Raw genomic sequence first — 22882 nt, 5'->3', positions numbered from 1 at the left:
ATATAACAAACAGTGTATACTGGATAACATCGTCAACCCTGCCTTTAAGGAATCTATTGGTACCAACCATGTTACGTATACTAGCGAAGGAGACCAAATAACGCTCCAAACTTACAATAAATTTGGGCTAGGAAAAACTGGCATGGCCATCTTCAAAGAGGTCCCTTGACCTCTGACCTCAAGATATGTGAACGAAAATGGGTTCTATGGGTACCCACGAGTCTCCCCTTTACAGACATGCCCACTTTATGATAATCAAATGCAGTTTGGGGCAAGTCATAGTCAAGTCAGCACTACGGATGCTAATTTTGAAAAAATTTCTTAACCGTTAACCGACAAGATTTGTGGCTCGCATGCAGCGGTGTACCAGCTGCAGATATTCGTTGACGGGAGTCCCCAGTTCACCCGTCCGGGAGCATTAATTTAGCAGCCACGATGCTGGTGATTGGTTAAAATGCTTAAAGGGACTATTTGTAACTTTCAGAAATGCTTGTTAACAGCGACACCTGTGGCCGTGAAATCAACGAAAGTCAGCGTCGGGCTCGCGCTTGCTCGCTCTAAATATACCTGAACGAGCATCGCTCAAAACAGTGAGGCGACACACGTCAGCTAAAACCACAATATCACTCTATATTTCACCTGCTTGGCAGTAATGTTAGCTGACCAGACGAAGGTCTCTCCATGAACATGATTTAGATCTGGTCCTAGTGTTGGCTTTTCCTGCCTAAGTGCAGGCTGAGGCAGCGGTGCTCTGCAGCATGTCTCCCTGCTCTCTCCGCCCGCAGCCGGAGAGAGCAGAGGAGACACCGGCACCCGGTCGGTAACGAGAAGACAACGTAACTCTCTGTAGAGCTCCGTCACTTCACAAGACACGGAAAACCTCTGTTGGTCTGGAGGAGCTGCAGCAGTTATTTCTGCACAAACGTCCCCTGTACATTCACTAGATATTCTCAGAGCTAAACTAACTCTTCTGCAGTGTGGAGTGAGCGCGCGTTCACGTCTAGAGGTGGAGCGAGCTGAGCTGTCTGAGTGTAGGCGAGCAGGCAGAGGAGGAGGGTACAGCGGCTACACGCGAACGCGCATATGCGAGCGCGCATGTGTGCCAACCCGCTACATTTATACGCTTACAAAGTTACAAACAGTCCCTTTAATGTCGGTTAACGGTTAATTATTGACATCCCTAGTCAGCACACTGACACACTGACAGCTGTTGTTGCCTGTTGGGCTTGAAATTGCCATATTATGATTTGAGAATATATTTGATGCTAATTGCAGTACCTGTGAGGGTTTCTGGACAATATCTGTCATTGATTTGTGTTGTTAATTGATTTCCAATAATAAATATACACATCAATTTGCATAAAGCAGCATATTTGCCCACTCTCATGTTGATAATAGTATGAAATACTTCACAAAATCTTCCTTTAAGGTATACTTTGAACAGATACAAAAATGTGCAATTAATTTGTTAATTAAATGCAATTAACTATGGACAATCGTGATAAATCGCGATTGAATATTTTAATCGATTGACAGCCCTAATCACAATATAAGGAATTCTTATATGGGAGGGAGCCCTTTGAACATTTTCTCCCTTGTAAGGGGTCCCTGGGCCCAAAAAGTTTGAGAACCCCTGGTCTCGGGTCATAGCAGATGAGATGCAAAAACAGACCTTTAGATCATCACGCATGCACAAACACCTCTCTCCAGAAACACTCTTGACAGTATGGCCACGCAGTCGGTCTGCGTGTCTAAGCATGACTGACACCCGACGGTGGGCGGGCACTGAGGGCAATGGAGCGAGGAAGAGTTTTTTCCGCCTATAATAAAACAGTTTAATTGGATTTGTTCATATGCAGGGGAGCTACTTGTATGGATTAGCATATCAATGCCTTCACACAAATCGTATTTTCAAGTGCATTGAGCACTAAGCAGCGCAAAATTAATTCTGCATGATATGCCTTGGGGCTTGGCACAGTGTTTTCTCTATACAGAGGACAACCAGCATGCAGGTACCAGCCGCAATCACACACACGCAACCCATACTTTATACACATACTGTATATTCCACAATTTACAACACAAAGCTGGAGTACAGACAACTAATACTGTACTTGGATGTAATCAAGTTTTGACTAAGACAAAGAACTCGTGCACAGCATCAAGGGAAACATTGCTGGACAAAAAACACGATAGTTCACATTCAGAAATCTGACAAAACCACTGTCAAGCATGGGAATGTCTTTTATTTGAAACTTTAAAAGGGCTTGTTTTCATTTAAATGTTAAATTCACTTCACTTTATTTTAAGTACTAGCGATAAACTTCTGAGCTGAAGGGGTCAGTTTAGAGGGTGAGTTGAGGATGCTTTTTTCGCAAAACTGACAATGGCTGTATTCAAAACCGAACGCAGTATGCAGTATACAGTACATATTGCATACTGCCTTCCTCAGTAGTATGCGGTATGAAACGGTTAAAGCGATTTATTTTGCAGTATGCTAGACCAGGCTTTAGCCTTTAAAGAAGCTCGTACAACTATTGCAATATTATCGAAAAAAACAACTTATTGAGTTTTTAAATTTTACTTTTTTACTTCATAAGATATTGCATGGTTTAGCTCCACCACCCCTCAAACAATTTATTCTAACAGCTCATGGTGAAGTAAGACAAACGGGAACATCAACGAGGGTAGACGGTAACGAAAACATAAAACATTGTCCGACAAAATTTACTCAAACTGCTTTTTCAGTTACAGCAACAAAACAGTGGAATGATATCCCTACAAATATTAGAGTTATGTTAAAAAGGGTCATGTTGCCTCAGCAGGTATCTCTCTGCCCCGTCAGAGGCAGCTCTTTCCCTCGCCACTCTGCTGCTCTGTAGCCGGTCTGTGAGCGTCAGTGGCCGACTGGCGAGCGAGCTGTTTCCAGGTTCCGGTTAATTTGTAATGGACATTTGTGTTTTGATATTTTAACAAACCATTCATCAATGGGACCAGTCACCAGAGAGCTCCAGCCATCTTATAGCGGTCTGTGAGCATGACTGTTCTGCTGGTGAGATAGCGACCCCGGCAGGCGCTAGCCAGCTTTCACGGCAGTTTGTGGAGCTTCTAAAGTCAATATAATACTCAATATTCTAAATCTACACAGTTGATTTCTCACTTAAAAAATTCTCAGAAGCGACTTTAGTGATGAAATAGCTACGAAATATGTAAAAAACTTGCCGTTTTTGGCTGCTGTTGTGACTATAGCCTGTACCGTTCCAGCGCTTTGCATTGTGGGATACAGTAGGCGAGATAGACTGGTCCGATGCATACTGGAGATTTTTTCCAAATCAGTACAACATCTGGGTATTTTTGGCATACTGTAGATTTTGCTTTTATTTGCATACTAGATGTTACATTTTGGCCCAATCAGTACATACTATTAGTTTAATAGGCAGTTTTGAACACAGGACTTTCATTCTTGCTTTACCTTCCTCCAATCTGTAAAGTAGTTCTCCCGGAACACCTTCTTGGTGGTGTACTCATGGTCCAACATCTGGGCAAAGAACAACGCCACCTCCTCAGCTGCCAGGCTCAGCTTTACCTCCTTACCTGCACACAAACAAACAAAAATCCAACACCGCAATACAACATGGGGCTCTTAATTTGCTTCATGGCATTGCTGTCCTCATTTACATGTTACAAAAACAAACAAACTCAAACACACACCTTTAAGCTCAGCCCACCTCAGCTCCTCTAGAGTTCTGTCAGACTAATCCATGAATTTATAGAAGTAGGCTCAGAAACAAGGACAAGGATCTACATTCAGTCCCACTGCTAAGAGGGAGCTCCAAACAAGTGCATGCAAGCAGAGGAATTAACAGATCAAACCAACTCCCTGTAGGACACCGTTGTGGCCCGACTGCTTAACCAAGCAAAAGCAATTACAGTCATCAATCAGTGTTTGACCCAATACACCTTTAGCGTCCTTCAGATCCAATTGTGTGTGTCTTGTGTTTGTGTGTGTCTGCCCACTTCAAAGACTTCTTTTGTTTGATACGCAACTTTGTCCACTGTTCCCTGTAAATCTGTGCGTGTACTCTTTGTCTGGTTTTAATTTTCGAAGATTAAGAAAGTTTGAGGATCTACATGACTTTAACGTATCTCTTAACAGTTTCTTTTCATGTCACAGTACAACTTGCCTGTCCCATTTTCAAAAGTGTAAAAAGTAGCAGTAGGTCTTGTGACTGTGGAGGGAAAGTCATGTAAAAACACTCCAGACTTTTTCTTGAACTTCAAACAGGCCGGACGTTGCTTCGATGCAATTTGAAGGTCAACTGTCCTGCTGGGGTATAGGGCTGTCAACGAATATCATAAATTCAATTATTTATTTTTATATATATATATATATATATATATATATATATATATATATATATATATATATATATATATATATATATATATATATATATATATACACACACACACTTTGTGCACACTGAATGCACCGCATGACGGGAGTCACACAATGTCACTTTCATTTATTGAAAATGAAATGCAACGTTCGGTCAAGCTGGACGAGGAATAATTCAACATCTTACAACGTTACATTACGTCATGTAAATAAACCACGTACCTATCAGCTGTGTGCTCCAGATCAGACTGGACACAAGTTAAAATATAGTTGAGTAGAACTTGCTATCTTCCAACGTTTGTACATTTTAAACAGAAGACACATGCTTTATATTGTGATATTTACTGGAAATGACATACAATATAGACAACAGCAAGTAGGAAACTTTCAGGCGATCTCCCTCTAGCCAACTGCCACCTTATTTTAGTTTTTGTAGTGAAATGAAAGCGAGCATCAGGAATAAATTGAAACAGGGCATCCGACAAAAGTTCTTCCCAAAACTGTGCGCGCCATGGTGTCATGGACATAATGTGTGAAATAAGATATTCAAATAGATCGAACCTGTGGTTTTTTTAGAAAGAGTAATCGAACATCATTTTTGGCCAGTTTTGACAGCCCTACTGGGGGATAACTATTCTCCTGCACACCTAAGCCTAAATATAAAAGGGGGAGAAACATGATAATAGTTAAATATAGGGAGAACAGGACACATTTTCACAGTGTCTCCGGAAGGCATTCATGAAACGGGATGGAAATCAGTGTCAGGAATTTAAAAAGAGAGCTGCTCCTTTCTCACCTTCACACAGCTGGCCAATCACAGCATGACATGGGTGTGAATTAAGAAATGAATATCTTCTTTTAAATTGCTTCTGAGGACTTTTTTACTCCAAAAGGCTTACATACCAATTCTGCACATTAAAAGTTACTGTGAGGAACTTTTACCTGGTTATGAAACAGTCTCAAAACTGACTCTATATGAAGTATATAAGTAAACGAGACCATCAGAGAGAAGATTGTCTATTTCTATATAGTTATAGTCAGATTCCACGCGAAATCAGAAGGAAGCATGCAGGTTCTACAGAAACTCCTTCAGCTCAGACTCCAGCGGGGCCTCCGGCAGAGACCAGCCCGCCACGTACAGATCCAGATCCGGCTTCGCTGCCGCCTTTGACCTGCAGTCGAGCAGCGGCTCCTCCTCTGGCCAGGCGCTTCGCCTCGCTGCTCCGCTGGTCCCTGCTGGGAGCAGACACCACGCTGCTGGAGGCCCAGACCGTATTGCTGAGCCCACTGGAGGGAAGGGAGGCACGGGAGGACCAGAACCAGGACTGTGTGTGGCAGACTGTCAGACTCTGCTGCAGTAAAATGAGAGATTTTCTAAAGGGACTCACGGAATCACTACCGCTTCTGTCAACTGTGACCGCCAAAATCAACACAAACTTAAAGTTCCTCGTAGTAACTTTAAGACTTGCACTTAAGTTTTTAAAAATATGGTATGTTTCACTTGTTTATTTGCTTCAACTTGTGTTTTACAAATTCACATGTACTGTATGTAAACTTCGTGTAGCTTCATGTATATTTTTGGTGTATTGTGCTGTTGTCCTATATTTATCTTCATATTTTTATTTTTGGTACCACTACTTCTGCCTACCCGATTTATTCCTGATCTTAAAGTACGCTTTTGTGTCATTTTGACTGCTTTCAATCTCAAAAAGTGTTGTTACTGTGACTGGTCTCAACAGCACCGGAGAGGTACCGAGATTATTTAAAATTATAGTCATGAAAACATGTGTGTGAAACCCTTTCAACCCTGTTTCAATCACCCTTTCTGACACATTCAACTGACCGCCATAGTAGAAGTGAACGTCGTCTGGCAGAGGCCGGTACTCAGGAGGGAAGTAGGGACCATTGTGTTCCAGGAACTTCCATTTCACCCCGTCTTCATACTTCTTCTCCTCCCACCTGACAGAAAGCAAGATGATGAAAAAAATGAGGATGCATTTGAGAAAGTGAACACTGCTGCTCCCCGGTTTCCCCATGTGGTTTGTGTTTGATTGTGTGTGTGTGTGTGTGGTGGGGGTGGGTCTAGGTCAGTGCAAGATGACAAGAGAAGCATTTCCAAACCATCTCCAGCGACTCTGCTCCTCCTCCTCCTTCTTTTTGATCTTCAACTGTCTTGCCTCCTGAATACCCTCTTTTGTCCTCTTTGGTTTTTTGGAGACTGGATGGTCTCCTTCCTCTTTCTTTACCGTCTGTGCCGAGAAAAAAAACAATCGAGATGTGAATTCAAACACGCTCATCGTGAGCCGCGTTTCCATCAAACTCCATATAGCGGGAGCAGTATTGGTGGAGACGGATTACCTCGGGAAGACAGTGGGTTTACCTTTTTGTCTCTCTTCTTTGACTTCTTTCTTTGAGCTTCTCCATCACCTTCTTCTTCCTGCCCATGTCGCTTATTTTTCTTCTTTGAGCTGCAGGTATCCAGAAGACAGACACAGAATACTAACAGCTTATACAATATGGGAAAAAAATGAAGGGTGTCAGTTCACAAACTAAATTAAACTAAAAATTTAAATACTCGTACACAAATATTAACATGAGTTGCAGATGCCAAAACGACTTTGTTAATAATACTCTAATATTAGGAAAACGTGAAAGAGCCTTTCATTTCAGGCCAATCCACAACTCAAAGACCTGGGTTGTCATTTATAAAACAGTGCGTACTAGGATCAACACTAAAGTTTGTGTACGTACAAATGAGGAAATGTGCATACACTCAAAATGATTCTGATTTAGAAAACATTGCATACGTCTGCCAGTGATCAATTTCCTTTTATAAATCCCAAATCAACTTGGAATTGTTGGCACGTGGATCAGCCTCATATCCCGCCCTCTACACAACCACATTCAACCATAAATGGTCGATGCAAAGCACCTCATGAATGTTTCTGCATAGAAAGGAGCCTGCTGATCAGTGGTTCTTTACGTTGAATCATGGCAACTACCGAGAGGAAGACCAAGAAAAGGATTTTTTCTGACACAGAAATCGAGGTGCAGGTGGGTGAGGTGGTCTCTGAACACTCGTCCCCTCCTAATTCTTCCATTCATGTAGTCCTTGCAGTGCCAGTGCATCCACCATGCAGCATTACGCATGACAAGTGTCACCGCAATATTCATATGTTTAACAATCAGAATGATCGCTTCCCCCACCCTGGAGATCATTTGAAAATGGAAGTTCAATAGGTGAACACAATTTATGTATTTATTTAAGTTTTTAAGTTTACACAATCCATACTGCATGTGCAGTTGATGAAGATGTGCTGGGTGGAGGTGATTGGAGGAAGCAGTGTGTGTGACAGCCACCACAAGGCACACTGGAGACGCAGTCTGATAGCTGCATCTGATAGCTGTTTTCATTTTGTCTATGTATAATGTATCTGTTCCTGCCTAATAAACCATAAATAAATGAATGAATAAATAAATAAATAAATTAAGTTGTGTTCACTGCAGCGATTTTACACACTTTATGAAAACTAAAATCGTACTTGGTGATATATGTACAGTGTTAGAAGATATTACTTGAAACTACTGACGCTCTCTTCCGCCATTCTTCAATGCTAATTGATGTAATCTTGGATTTCTACAATCGGTGATGATGATTTCAACCACAGCTGACCACGAGTGTCTCCTCTGCACTCCGGGTTGGGGAATGTGATGGTTAGACATCGGTGATGAAATATTGAGCGGAATTTGATTTGAGATTTGAGTTGTCATATATCTTTTACAAATGAAAGGGGCTTAAGGAATAGTTATGGCTCATTAGCACAAATGACACTGACGGTTTGAATGTTTATGATAAAGTGGATCTATAAGTATGAAGTGAAATGAAATGTGCGAGAGGAATGATTATACGTATAAAGATTCCTCTCATATTTAATTTTTACAATCTGGCTTCAATTCACCACCTCACCATCTGCGTCGCCAATTTCCCGTCTCCATAATGTACGTACGCAAGGGTCAGAGTTTCCATACAGGTACGCATATTTTCCCATCAAATTTGATAGATTACAACTTTCGCGTGGGAAGTGGCGTACGGATCGTTTAGGCCCTGTTTTGTGGGTATGCAACGGTTATAAAGGAGACCTCTGGTCAGACTTACGTAGGTTTAGCAGGAGAGTCTGAAGGGCCTTCCATGGGCTCATCCTTAACTCTTTTCCTTTTCAACCCTTTCTTCTTTGCAGCAAAGTCATCATCCTCTGGCTCCTGTTTCACCAAGTCTCTAGACCACAAAAAGAAGAGAAGATATAAAGTTGAGTTAGGGCTGCACAATTAATTGAATATTAATCGCAATCACAATTTTGGCTTCCCACAATTAAATGAACATGATCGCTTGTGATATTGACGTTTAAAATGCTTCGCTCATAGAAAACTCTGCTGCATATCAGATCAAGAGCTTCCTAAACTAACAGCGAGCCACCAGCCGGTGATCGAGATGTTTTGGCTTCACTTTTGGGTATAGATATTATTTATTCAACCAATGTGTTTATGATCCAATTGAGAGCATAACATTGTTTATCTAGCTCTTAATGTTGCTAATTTTGCTCTCGAAGTGCACCAGATTGAAGCATTTAACTTTACAATGTAGCTAACAAAAGGGTAGTTTTTTCCAACATCGTGCAGGAATGTAGCACAGCATGGAAGTGAAAGCAGTTCTCTGTTTATTTTAATGTAAAAGTGCAATAAAAATATGTTTTCACGCTAAAAATCAATGAATAATCGTGATATCAATATTGATCAAAATAATCGTGATGATCATTTTGGCCTTAATCGTGCAGCCCTAAATTGAGTGAACTTGTCATCTTCACAATATTAATGGTTGCTTTTTTTCAATCTGAAGTCTGCTTTGTAGTCTTATGAAGGGTACAGTTCTATTCATATTTCTAAACACACAGCACATGGTAGACTGGTTTGAAGTTAAGCTTAGAGTAAAATAACAGCCACCCCTCTTAAACTCCAGTTTAAAAGGGTAAGCACTGATTTTTTTATTTTTTTTTTGTTTTATTTTTAAAACCCTCCTTATTTGAACCTATTGGGATCCTCCTTTCTTTAATATTGCTGTACTTGAAAAAACACATTTCTAAGATTTTGTTATTCTGTTTACTGTGTAAACTTAATATTTACTTAATATATAACTTAATATTATCTTAGAAAATCTGATTCTGATTTTGAGTTTGAGCCCTTGCTCAATTGGCTAATAACAACAAAGACAGAGTAAAAGCTTGATGGCTCTTTTCCCTGCTGTCTGCTACACTGCTGCCTCCAGAATTAGGACTAAATTCCCCATCCATGCGAAATAGAGAGGGTACAAAAAAAAAATCCTTAAGCACACACTGACAACACACTGACCACAAGAAATCACACATAATTATGGTAATTAAGCAACATTATCCAAACAGTAATGATAATGACATAATTACAGCAATTAGATGTAAAAAAAAAAAAAAAAAAAAAGACGGTTATTATACAACTGCAAGCTTGGATTTCCCTGCTGAGTGAGGAATTGCTGGGTAGGGAAATGCTCAAATTAAGAAAGCAACAACTTAAGAGTCACCACTGCTAATAAATAGCAGTGTTCTCCTTTCCTTCACATAACAGCTAGTTAAGGGGGACATGCGGAAAATGCAAAGCGCTGTAGCACGTAATTGTCAAACTGGCTTACTGAATCCTAATTACAAGCCACTATGATAGCAACTACCTGGCACATATTGTATGAGCCTAATGCACTCTCTGCACTTCTACAGTATGACCCCTGATGGCTTCTGATTGAGAGTAATGAGCCTTCTCCCAGGTCCTCTGGTCTCTGACTCCGTCTGCAAACTCTGTACGTGTTCAGGTTCAGAACAAAGATGATAGGGGACCAACGGAAAGAAAAATGTTACTGCAACTTTATTTCTTCAAATAAGATAAATAACGATTCAATACCGTTTTAATGTAAAGTAGGAAAAAAGCAGGTGTAATTAATTACGTACGTCGCTTTGGACAAAAGCGTCTGCTAAATGAAATTGTAGAATTGTAGAATATATCATCATATCGCCCAGCCCTACTGTTGGGGGTCACCTGTATTTATACAGCAAGTCAAGTTCAATTATAATACAAACTCCTCTCCCTTTTGCCATGCGTATAGTGCTTTTTCCTTCCAGCAACTGCCCACGGAGAACCTGCACAGCTCTCAACTTGCATGACAAAATAATTAGGGATTTCAGTCCAACCACACTTGAACAACACGAGAAGTGCATTCATAGTTAGTGCTTATTCCAATATGCAGGACATTCTCCATGAAGACATCATGCTGACTACATTTTAAAATCCTCCAATAAAACTACTTTCCTTTTTACAGTATGTACGGGAGAATATGGGCCAAGTGCAGCTACATTGACTAAATTGGTTCCAACAGGTTCTTCTTTGCATAAGGCTTTGTGCGTCAGCTCCCATCAGGGATGGAGGGATTTTTAATATGACATGTGAAAGCAGAAACCACGCTGCCTGCCTGCAGGTGTCACAATGTGTCACAATCACATCCATGCTGACACTAACCTTCGCAGTAGGCATACTTGTGAGCCAAAGCTCTTTTTATATTCACTACAAATTACACATATGAGGGAGTCCTTTGTCTAACTTTGGCCCTGTTCTCTTTATTGCTGTACTGGAAGTCATTGTCTTTTTTACATTTAAAGCTTCTATTGAGGTTTTTGAATGAAGCTTTGAATGTCTGTCGTCATATTTTATGACGTCGTCACCCTAAAAATAAATAATCCTCAGAAAAATCCCTCAATTTGAATAAAGTGATTCATTGGATTAAATGATTCTTCTTTTTATTAAATCTAAACGCCAACAAATATGCATTGAAGTGCACATTAGTTAAAGACATGGAAATGTATCTTTTTTTTCCAATATATTTAGACTTTTGGAGTTAACAGCGCTCTGGAGTTGTTTGAAATGTTTGGATCACACAAATTGAAAACAATCCTATGCAGTGACTACTAGAATCTAATTCTACAAATAGTATAACACTAATAATCTTAGTGTAGCCTAATCTTTAATTGCAAATGTGCAGATATACCAGGTTTAAAGAGAATAATTAGACATGCAAAACATATAAATAGAACTACCGCCTTGGCCTCCGCCAACCAGTAAAGTTGCAGTTTACATCCATGTCTGTCCAGTTATGGCCAAAAACGTGTTTTGTGAGGTCACAGTAACCTTGACCTTTGACCTCCAAAATCGAAATCAGTTCATCCTTGAGTCCAAGTGGACATTTGTGCCAAATCTGAAGAAACCCCTCTAGGCGTTCCTGAGATATCGCATTCATGAGAACGGGACGTACGCGTACACGCTTGTGCGTGAAGAAGCTGTGCAGCATTCAAATGTTGATTTAGAATTTTAATTTCAACATTATGAATGAAGCTTCAAACTATTCAGTGTACAGCCCTTGTTCTCTTTTTAGTTTACTTTGCAACTTAAGTGTGTGCAGTTGCCAAGCTGTTCAGTTCAACTGCTCAATGTGGAGAGAAGGGGGGAAAAAAAAGAGTGTGCGTAGAAGTGGTCATGTTTTTTTGGTATACTGCACCACTGAGCAAAATCCATAAAAAGCTATACAAAGGAGGGTGGGTCACTGCGCCCGTTGACATTTACGGTTTGTGGTTCTAATAGCCTTATGTTTCTTCCCTAACTCTGCTGCGAGCCCTTAACTTTCCTCCCTGCATGAAACCCACTCAACTAGCACAGTTGCCACCTGAGCCTTTCTGGAGGAAAAAAACCCCTGAAGGGAAACATTAAAAGCCAGAATTTAGCAAAATAGTTTTTCCAACTGACATCTCCTTTTGAAAAGTCTCTCTTCATATTGGGTTGGGTTTAAGTCCACGTCTGGGAAACAATCCATTAACAACTCTGTAGAAACACTGCTGTGAGACAGATTTGACACAGCGGGCCTTCGGCCAAAGTCTGCCATCCCGGCAACACCCTGCTGAGCATCCAACTACTCAAACCATGCATTCTCATTTATTACTTTCCTGACAAGCCACAGATATTTGTCTTCAATGCAGTGTAAAATTAATTTTCTGTGAGACAGCTCGACACATTGTAAAAAATGGGAATGGTTTCTGTCCAGGGCCCTTGAACATCAAAACGTAAGAATTAATTTCCATCACCTCAGGAGGGAGGAGGGAAGAAGATAACAGAAAGAGGAGAAAAATATGATTTCTGTCACTATGGCTCCATGGTAGCTCGTCAGTAGCGTTGGGCTGGTGTAAAAATGTTTAATACGGTTTGATATTAAGCCAAACACCGGACCAGACCGGGATAGCGAATTTTACCACTGCTTGTCGCTCTTGACTCAGCAAACAGTCCTGAGTGGAACATATAGACTGTGAGTGCCCATTAATGCTCTGTGTAGCGACACCTACAGCATTTACACGTTTATACGCCTCACCTCTTTCGTCGGCTTAAAATCAAAAATGTTGCCATATTGGCGCAGCATTAGTTTTCTTCAAAATGCTTCACCTGGAATGAGGCAGACGGTATACTACATCATGTTAGTAGATGAGAGCAGGACGGTAAAATTAGGTGAGGCCGGCAGAGAATACCTGCAACGGTAACAACAGACATTAACATCCAAAGTTAAAATATTTTAACTTTTTGCCGTCCTCCGCAACGGAATTTACAACCGGATGTTACGTAGCTCCTTACACCGGATAAAGATGTTTAAGTTTGCAATAGAATATTAAGATAAAGTTGCATTTTATAGCTACATGCATTACTAGAATAATTACATAAGATAGTAGACACAAAATAATTTTATTCTATCAACATTGCAACATATCGTCATGCATGTTTCGTTTTGCCGTCCTGCCATTTTGTCGGACTGTTTGTTTGTTTTTCCCGTGCGGTCCAGAAGGTGTTGTCCGTCTGCCTGATTCTATGTGAACGCAGCATCACTCTGCCATGTTTCGTCTCGTCTCCCCAAAAAACACATGAACTTTCTAGTAAACAAACACAACGTGCCATGTGCATCATCCCCCCTCCCACCTCTACTGAAATTTGATGTCCTTCATGTTGCCGACCTTGGCACGGCAATAAATTGCTAGACACTAATCAGACACTAGTGGCTCCGTTAGTCCGTATATAAACTAACATAATATTATGTTAATCACATTGTCACATTGCTTATTATTGTAACAGATTTTATGATATTTCCTGTTAATTTTAACCCTCTGGGTTGCCGTAGGAACAATGGGTGGGGCGGAAAGCTCCAGAGAAGTAAAGAGTAAAAAAATAAATAATAAATAAATTACTAATATAATATGCAATATAAGTTGGACTTAGCGCCGTGACGCCGTCGGCACAGGTTGCTCATTATGTGCTACTTATTAATTTGCCAGAACATGTCATAATGACAAATGCCGGTTTGCATAAAATCAAACTGGTTTGAGCTTGTACACCGGACAAAATGGAAATCGACCCAACTCTTGTTGTCAGTGTATTATCACTGCCTTTAATAAGATACAGTCACTGGTATTCTGACTTCATCCTTACCTGGGACTGCTGGCTGACTCCAGGGTCTCAGTCTTAGGTGTCTTGACCTGAGGGGAGGAGTTCAACACAGAATAACCGAATGCAATACACGCAGATGGCCTATGACACTATGCACAGTAACTGTGTTCATGCTTACACAAAGAAATGCATGCATGAAGTCTATAAATATTCATATAATCACAAGGGGTCATGTCATATCCTCTGGCTTCTGGTGAGTATATTTAAGCACATCTGTTGCACATCATATTTTGAATATTGAAAAACATGTAAACACGTCATGCAAGTCCGTTATCTGAGACTCTTGGTTAGAAGCTGTAATAATTAAGATTAAGATAAGAGTTAGATAATAACTTCCACTGGTCTGGGTATTGATATGCATGTAAATATTCCATGACAGTGATGTGGGAACCCAATAGCACAGCTGTAACCTAGTAGGACAAGCTGTTGCACACACTTCAGCTATGACAGCCTGCTCTGGGGTCAATGGGTAACTGGGGATGGAACTTTCACCCTCGTGCTAATTCCAGACAGGGCACGGGTTATGGGTGGACTCACATGTCCGTCAAAATCCTTCCCCATATCAAGATGACACTGAATTTCCATTGAGATGTTTTAAATTAGCCTCAGATTAAATACGACACCTGGTCCGACTTTAGCCACGATCTTGCCCTGTGCAGTATTGAGAGAAGAGAGGAAATTAGTGATTTACCTTCTTATGAGACTTCCCATTTTCAGTTTTCTCTGTAGATTTAGGTGACTTTGCACTGCTCGTCAGGATGTCAAGATTGGCCAGGGATGAACATGAGAGGAAAAGAAAAGGCTTGTTAGCTATGCTGTATTTGTAACACATGAGCAGTTAAAGGAATAATTCAACCACAAAATGAACATTTGTAAATAGGGCCTGCATTTAACAACATTCGTTTACAAACTCTCACACAACTCGTGCAGTAGGAGCGACTACATCTCATGCTTGCACAGGCCAATGCAAGTCTGTGCAAGTCCGGACGAGTAGTGCGCCGGTGCAAGCATGAGACGGTAGTGGCGGAAGTGTTTTAAATGGTACGATTTTGGCGAAAATTAATGTGTTTGGGAAGTAGTGAGCCTACGACTGGATAAACGAGACTTGGATTATACTGCAAAGAAAAATTATTGGCTTACTGGTGAGCAAAAACTGGCACGGCGATTTTGAAAGGGTCCCTTGACCTCTGACCTCAAGATATGTGAATTAAAATGGGTTCTATGGGTACACACAAGTTTCCCCTTTACAGACATACTCACTTTATGATAATCACATGCAGTTTGGGGCAAAAACCATGCAGTTTTTTGCTTGCAGAATAAATGTGTTATTTTCCTCCATTCTAAAATGATGTATCTGAATATTTCTGCATACAGTCTGGAAATTGCATAAATTGGGTATCACTGTAAAGCTGAGACTCTTGTGGATCCAATGAGCCCAATTGTATTCATATGTGATGATGTTAGTCCCCATAGCAGCCATTTCATGTAGTGAGATCATTTTTTTGAAACTTGACCTCACTGTATAAAATGACCTGTGGTGAACTCTAGGATAATCACAGCCTCATGAAACTTTACAACCACAAACCAAAGACCTAGGGCATTCAGAGGATGGATGGCTTTCTAGGTAGATTGACAATAAGGGGGTTTCTGAGCAGTTTCAAAAAAGAAGTGCTTGTTATCCAATCGCCGAAAAATGCAATTCTTGTAGAAATCTCCAAATGTCAAATGTTTTTGATACCAAATCACAGCATGACCTTTTCTATGGTGTTCATCAAGGTCTTGGTGAATTAATGTGGTATTTTGGAGGGATTATTGATAATTTTATCAATTCTCGAGTGGTAAAAAAATGGTAACATTTAGCACCGAAGCTGTGTAACAAATGGTATCAACCCAAAAATTGCTGCAGCAATTTATGAGACATAATAGAGCATGTTGATGGCCATCATATACTTCAATCTCAAAGGTCTTAGCCCTTATACACTTTCAAAATGTATTTTATTTCATTTCTGATTTATGCTTGACACACAGTGCTGAGCTCAAATTAATCTTCAGGTTCCCAGCTTTCAGATGATGTCAACCACTTCTATGTGACATCTACTGTTGACCTGCTATCTCCCCCTAAAAACTCCCTGTGCCCCCCTAAAAAGAAAAAAAAATGGGTCTATGAATAAGAGGGGGGGAGTGGAAAAGGTTAAGAGAAATATTGTGGAATATAGGAGAAAGCTGCTTTCCCTTTTACCGGGACATGACTGAACAGGCCCCTAAGAGACAGTTTGAGCTGCACTTTTATCAAGTGTAGGCTTAACTCGAGAGCATAGGCCAATGTTAGATTCATGTCTTTGCCTGGTTAGTACCATTCTAGTAAGACAACGCTATGAAATGCCACCAATCAGACAAGTGGTGTCTCAGAGGATCTCCCTACAGTTCTGAACATGTGTCTTTTCAGTTTGACCTTTCCACCCTTCAGGGCTGGATGTAACATGGAATTGTTAAGCAGCAATTATTCCCCGGCTATGTTAATTTTTTATTCAGAATCCCCAATTTTGAACATCAAGACTACGGCAGTACATTTAAAGCAAGAGTCCCTTTCATGCTCTGGAAGATTTTGCTCCATGAATCTTGTAGCTGATGAGGATAAGCTGAACCTTAATCAGTAATTCAGTCAGTGTGCCATGAAATAACACGAGGCTAGCCGCCTGCTCTACAGCCAGTAGCGCGTACAGGTGTCTATTCATCTCCCTGCTCTCATCAATTACACGAGCCAATGACAGATCACTCCACATTCATTTGTCTGCTCACATATGCATGGTAATAAACGCATCAGATATCAAGGTAAATTAATTTATTCATATGAAGATGGAGTACCCACTGTACTCAGTGAAATTAATGCATGCACTCGATGCCACTGGCCTGCTCGACAGCTCAGCCAGCAAAGCATTCTCCCTGGTTTTGTGTCTGTCCTTTAGTAGCACACACACATTCTGCCATATGCATCTTACTCTCAGCTGATTTATCACCATTGCAAGAAGTTTATCCAAATTAATTTGTCTCCACATTTCAACAACATGAAAGGCAATACTATCTTGCAGGATCCATGCAAAAAAAAAACAGCTTTGATGTGAGCTGATGCTGAACAGATGTTGGATGTGCTGCAGTCAGGTCACATGCATATGTTATTGAGGAGCTGCTCTAACTTGACAACTGTTACAGAGAAACTATAAAACGCAACTTATTTGATAAAGACACATGGTGGGATAATGATTAAGTGCTAGCTAAACTATGCCTGTCAGCAAATAATTTTTTTCTATCCATCATTACTCAATTCAATTCAATTTGCTTTATTGGCATGACAAAACAATATTGCCAAAGCGTCAATTCAATAATAAATAAAAAGTAAAAAAAGAACAAAATAAAAACATATATATATGTACATATATACAATTCATTAAGCTAATTGCAACATATAGATATTTAAAAAGAACATGCATGTAAATGGAAGAAAACCATAAAGAAGTAATTAATGTTTGTTGTGTCAATAAAACAAACAAACATTACAAAAATATGAATAACAATATATTGCAATATCAAAGGATGAATGTAAAAAACATGGAGTAGAGGAGTAAATAAAAGGCAGAGTGTGAGTTACATCTATGATGTGTTGTTGTGGTTGTCTCTCACACACTACTCACCTGTTCTTGATCGCATCTCCCCCGGCAATGGCGCCTTCACTGTCCCTCAGTTTTTTCAGCTTCGTTGCTTTGTGCTCGTCCTTCCCTTCTTCTCCTTTAGCCTCCTTCTCGCTTCCCATCTCTCACATGTAACTCTGTAAAGCACAGTGAACATGACATAGTTGGAAGCAAATAATAGACGTAACTGGTGAAAAGAGGATCAGTTTTTACAATATACAAATGCTAAACGCCCTGAAGACTTTGGCTTTCCCACGTTAGCCAATTAGCTAACAATAGCTGAAAGCTGCAGGAGAAAACATTAAGTTAAAGATAGTTGGCTAAAAGCAATCTTATTCCACATTACAGAGCTGGCTAGTGAAAAACTAACGTTGCAGTATCATAGGTCTCGCTCACCGCTTGCAATGTCGACAAATACTGGAGTATATTTGGTGAAAAATGCAAACCTTTAGGCGGTTCAATTCTCTTGATGGACGCAGCGCGACCTCGCCAGATTTGTTGCTAGCGTTGAACGCAGCACCTTGCTGGACGCGCGTGAAATCCAGCTGACTTCTGATTGGCTGAGGGAGTTCCGGGAGTTGCCAGGTTGGGTGGTGTTACACCGTATTCAGTGACCCGTCTGATTCTGTGACCTGTCTTGACAGGATGTTGTCTTGTGTTTGAAAGTCTGAGCTGGTCTGGAGTCTCCTAAACACTTTTTAAAAAAAAAAATTGTATTTAAGGTTAAAGGAATACGTACACATACTTGTAAAGGGACATACAGACAGCAGCAACAACGTAGATAAACAAAAAAAAGAAACATAAAAAAAAGAAAAGAAAAAAAAAAAAGTACCACCTGTTGTAATAGTGCAGTGTCAAGAGATAAGTTCATCTTCATATACATACATATTCATATTCATATATCATACAACCAACCTCATATATATATATAGTAAATATACTATATATATATACTGTATTCATATACATATCCACTTAGACACATTCGCTTACACAATCATCTATTCTATTATACAGACAAAAAAAGGACATATTTACATCCCTTTAGTTGACCTTTATCAACATTATTTATTTAATAATTTTGTTTAACTCCAATCCTCACCCTGACTAAAAGTATCCCACCCACGCTCAAAAATGATATTCTGTTCTTTATTTCTATTACCATCCTTCTCCAGAACCCACCGATGTTTCAAAAACATTTTCAAACGTTGAGTGTTTAATTGCTGTCTTTTTACAGCTTTAAATATAAATGCTTTAAATGGGAGAAAAAAATGCTTTCCTAAACACTCGACATTTCTGTGACATCACTGATCTGACCAAATTTGAAAGGATGAGATGCAACATCACTGTGTTTGGACATTTAAATGGTTATTATTGGATTGGTGTGACAATAGTAGCCAAATATGTCAAATTTTAAAAGGCTGTACACAATCAGCTAAATTCTAATGTAACCTAACTTGGCTGGATGAGGAAAAAGCCTGTATATAATTGTTTGTTTTGCCTTATTATGTACCGTAGCCTATTATTGTTTAGAAAGTCAAATGTATTGTGAATGGATGTACATTTGTAATAAAAACAGATGTAAAGACAGATAATAAATAATGGAAATAAAGAATAAATAAATTGTTCTAGTCACTGTAGGTGCAAAGTTACACCTAACAGCAAGCAAGACTCAAGGACCACTGACCTCAGTTTGGCTCCTGTTTAACCTCTTGACACAGGTTTATTTACTCCAGTTATTTGGTTTGCATTATGGCAGCTCATCCCCTCTTCATGTCTACAGTATTCACGTATTCCTCGCCATTTGAACATAGAAATCTAGTCTTTTTTGTCATCTCAGCCCATCCTTTACTGAGTGCAGGATTTACAGACGTAGGCAAAGTTGTTGGTAACGTTCTGTTAAAGAAAGAAAAACCCACAATGGTCACTGAAATAACTTGAAACTGACAAAAGTAATAATAAATAAAAAATCACTGAAAATTAACTAATGAAAATCAGATATTGTTTTTGAATTATGGTTCAGCAGAATCATTTAAAAAAACAAACTAATGAAACTGGCCTAGACAAAAATGATGGTAACATTAACTTAATATTTTGTTGCACAACCTTTTGAGGCAATCACTGCAATCAAGTGATTTCTGTAACTCTCAATGAGACTTCTGCACCTGTTGACAGGTATGTTGGCCCACTCCTCGTGAGCAAACTGCTCCAGCTGTCTCAGGTTTGAAGGGTGCCTTCTCCAGACTGCATGTTTCAGCTCCTTCCACAGATGTTCAATAGGATTTAGATCCGGGCTCATAGAAGGCCACTTCAGAACAGTCCAATGTTTTGTTCTTAGCCATTCTTGGGTGTTTTTAGCTGTGTGTTTTGGGTCATTATCCTGTTTGAGGACCCATGACCTGCAACTGAGACCAAGCTTTCTGACACTGGGCAGCACATTTCGCTCCAGAATGCCTTGATAGTCTTGAGATTTCATTGCACCCTGCACAGATTCAAGACACCCTGTGCCAGATGCAACAAAGCAGCCCCATAACATAACCGAGCCTCCTCCATGTTTCACATTAGGTACAGTGTTCTTTTCTTTGGATGCTTCATCTCTTCGTCTGTGAACATAGAGCTGATCTGACTTGCCAAAAAGCTCCAGTTTTGTCTCATCTGTCCAAAGGACATTCTCCCAGAAGCTTTGTGACTTGTCAATATGCATTTTGGAAAATTCCAGTCTCGCTTTTTTATGATTTGGTGTCCTCCTCGGTTGTCTTCCATTAAGTCCACTTTGGCTCAAACAGTGACGGATGGTGCGATCTGACACTGATGTACCTTGACCCTGGAGTTCACCTCTAATCTCTTTGGAAGTTGTTCTGGGCTCTTTGGTTACCATTCGTATTATCCGTCTCTTCAATATGTCATCAATTTTCCCCTTGCGGCCACGTCCAGGGAGGTTGGCTACAGTCCCATGGACCTTAAACTTCTGAATAATATGTGCAGCTGTAGTCACAGGAACATCAAGCTGCTTGGAGATGGTCTTATAGCCTTTACCTTTAACATGAAGGTCTATAATGTTCTTTCTGATCTCCTGAGACAACTCTCTCCTTAGCTTTCTGTGGTCCATGTTCAGTGTGGTACACACCATGACACCAAACAGCACAGTGACTACTTTTCACCCTTTAAATAGGCAGACTGACTGATTACAAGTTTGAAGACACCTGTGATGCTAATTACAGGACACACCTTAGTTTAATATGTCCCTATGGTCACATTATTTTCAATCTTTTCTAGGGCTACCATCATTTTTGTCTAGGCCAGTTTCATCAGTTTGTTTTTTAAAATGATTCTGTTGAACCACAATTCAAAAGCAACAGCTGATTTTCATTAGTTAATTTTCAGTAAATTTTTATTTATTATTACTTTTGTCAGTTTCAAGTTATTTCAGTGACCATTGTGGGTTTTTCTCTCTTTAACGGAACGTTACCAACAACTTTGCCTACGTCTGTATCTCAATCAGCAGCACTTAATCCCAGACCCAGAGAAGGAATACTACAGTATAGGTCATACTTGACTGTTGCTTGAAATTCTGGAAAGGTTACATCAGTCTCAAAACTATGTTTTTTGACAGACAATACTAAGACCTTTTCTTTTATACTGAAGCTTCTTATATTCATTATTATCATTATTTTTGCCTAAATTTAAATTTAAATGTATAAGCCACATTTTTATCATAATTGCAATCTTGTCAGAGTGGAAACCCTCTAAATCAGTATTAAGACTATTACAAAGTTCCTCATTAAAAAAACAGAATGCTTAAATTATATTTGGTTATTAGCTTCTTATGACCTAATCTATGGGGAGACGATAACTTTCAGCAATAAAAGTATTCATTAATTTTATCTCATTTGACAAAAAAACTAAACATTGAAATATAAAAAGAGCATAAAAGAGCAATATCATTTTTATACTGCAGTCGTATGAACAAATTGCCTTAGATGACATTATTGAGTGGCCCGTATATCTCAAGTATTGCTATATCAGTCTATAGGGAGGCAGATCAAACATTATCAAACAACACAGGACAGATGCTTGATGTTTTTACCTTGGATAAAGGATTCCAATAGAGGAGGAGGCTTTGATTTAGTGGAAACATGCTGCAGACAGAAGCAATAATGCATGGTATGTACCCACAGAGGTTCACTAAGGTGAACTGCAGAAGATTGTCAGTGCCGTTTTTTCTCAGCAGAGGCTATTGTATTCTCACAGGCAGGAATGAAACACATCAAAAAGGCCTATAAAAAATAATATATTTGCTCCAGAATGAATTTTACAGTAGCTGTAGATGATTGGGAGCAAACCTTGAGCTACATGGTAAAACCTCGGACTGATAGGATGTCTGATGCTGAACACAAACACAACTTAGGTTAGTAGCAAAGTTTAACAAATGCAATCAATAAATGATCGGTGATCCATGGTGATCTGAAAAACCATAAGTAAGACTCTTCTCACAGCGGTCTTGGTTGTGGCTGGTTGTGAACATATATCATTATCTGTCTTCTTGTTTTCTCTTTATTTATTAAAAGAAATCAACAACAATCCTCTCTGGACTCACTTCCTATGGGTACTCTCTACAACGGATTAAACAGTCATTGATTTAGAAACAAAGTTTTACACGTAGGCTGTCTGCAGACATTTAAGTTTTCACATCATGGTGACTAAATTGTTATTTGTTGTTGTTTTTTAGAGGTTAAAGATCATGAAATAAAACACATCTAAATAAACAATAATGGGCACATGAAAATAACAAAATCAGATTTAAAAAATAAGCTTTTATTTGGGTCTGATTTCTGAATATGTTTTCCTCAAAATCCAAAAGATTTATACAGTCATCAACCATCAACTCTGTTATCCTTATGAGCAGATGAGCAACTATAAAAATACATTAATTTGCTAAAGACAAACAATTAATAAAGAAACAACTGACCAAAATGTTTGAAGTAGCTGTTGAGACAAGTATTGATTCTATTTCAGATTTACAAAATAAACAATAAAATATTTTTAAATGAACCTCTTTTACTTTATTGGCTATAAAGAAAGCGAAGGGGTCTTTTCAAATGTGTTTTTATCTAATAAAGGACATTCTGTTGACTGCCAGTAGATAGCCTTGGGGTGATATTGTACATAGTGGGCTTTTTTTGGTTGTTTT

At 39.4% G+C, this 22882-nt stretch overlaps 1 protein-coding gene across 2 annotated transcripts in view; it reads right to left on the bottom strand.

Moving 5' to 3' along the window:
• The window catches only part of zgc:173742 (DNA topoisomerase I, mitochondrial), a 44434-nt gene extending 26123 nt beyond the window's left edge, over positions 1-18311 (bottom strand). Inside the window, exons 1-9 of one of the 2 annotated variants that reach the window (XM_037767999.1) lie at positions 18088-18311; positions 17695-17828; positions 14697-14751; positions 13988-14034; positions 8556-8675; positions 6780-6867; positions 6521-6648; positions 6243-6358; positions 3473-3594 (exon numbers count right to left, since the gene is read on the bottom strand). In XM_037767999.1, coding sequence (XP_037623927.1) covers positions 3473-3594; positions 6243-6358; positions 6521-6648; positions 6780-6867; positions 8556-8675; positions 13988-14034; positions 14697-14751; positions 17695-17813 — 795 coding nt within the window. In that variant the 5' untranslated portion in view covers positions 17814-17828; positions 18088-18311. The remainder of the gene's footprint in view (positions 1-3472; positions 3595-6242; positions 6359-6520; positions 6649-6779; positions 6868-8555; positions 8676-13987; positions 14035-14696; positions 14752-17694; positions 17829-18087) is intronic. The other variant, XM_037768000.1, reaches the window with a different exon arrangement.
• Positions 18312-22882: the final 4571 nt, after the last annotated feature.

Source organism: Sebastes umbrosus, chromosome 4 (assembly GCF_015220745.1).
Source record: "Sebastes umbrosus isolate fSebUmb1 chromosome 4, fSebUmb1.pri, whole genome shotgun sequence".
In the NCBI taxonomy this organism is placed as follows: Eukaryota; Metazoa; Chordata; class Actinopteri; order Perciformes; family Sebastidae; genus Sebastes; species Sebastes umbrosus.
The sequence above is the reverse complement of the archived record's forward strand: the minus strand, read 5'-3'. Positions and strand labels throughout refer to the sequence as shown.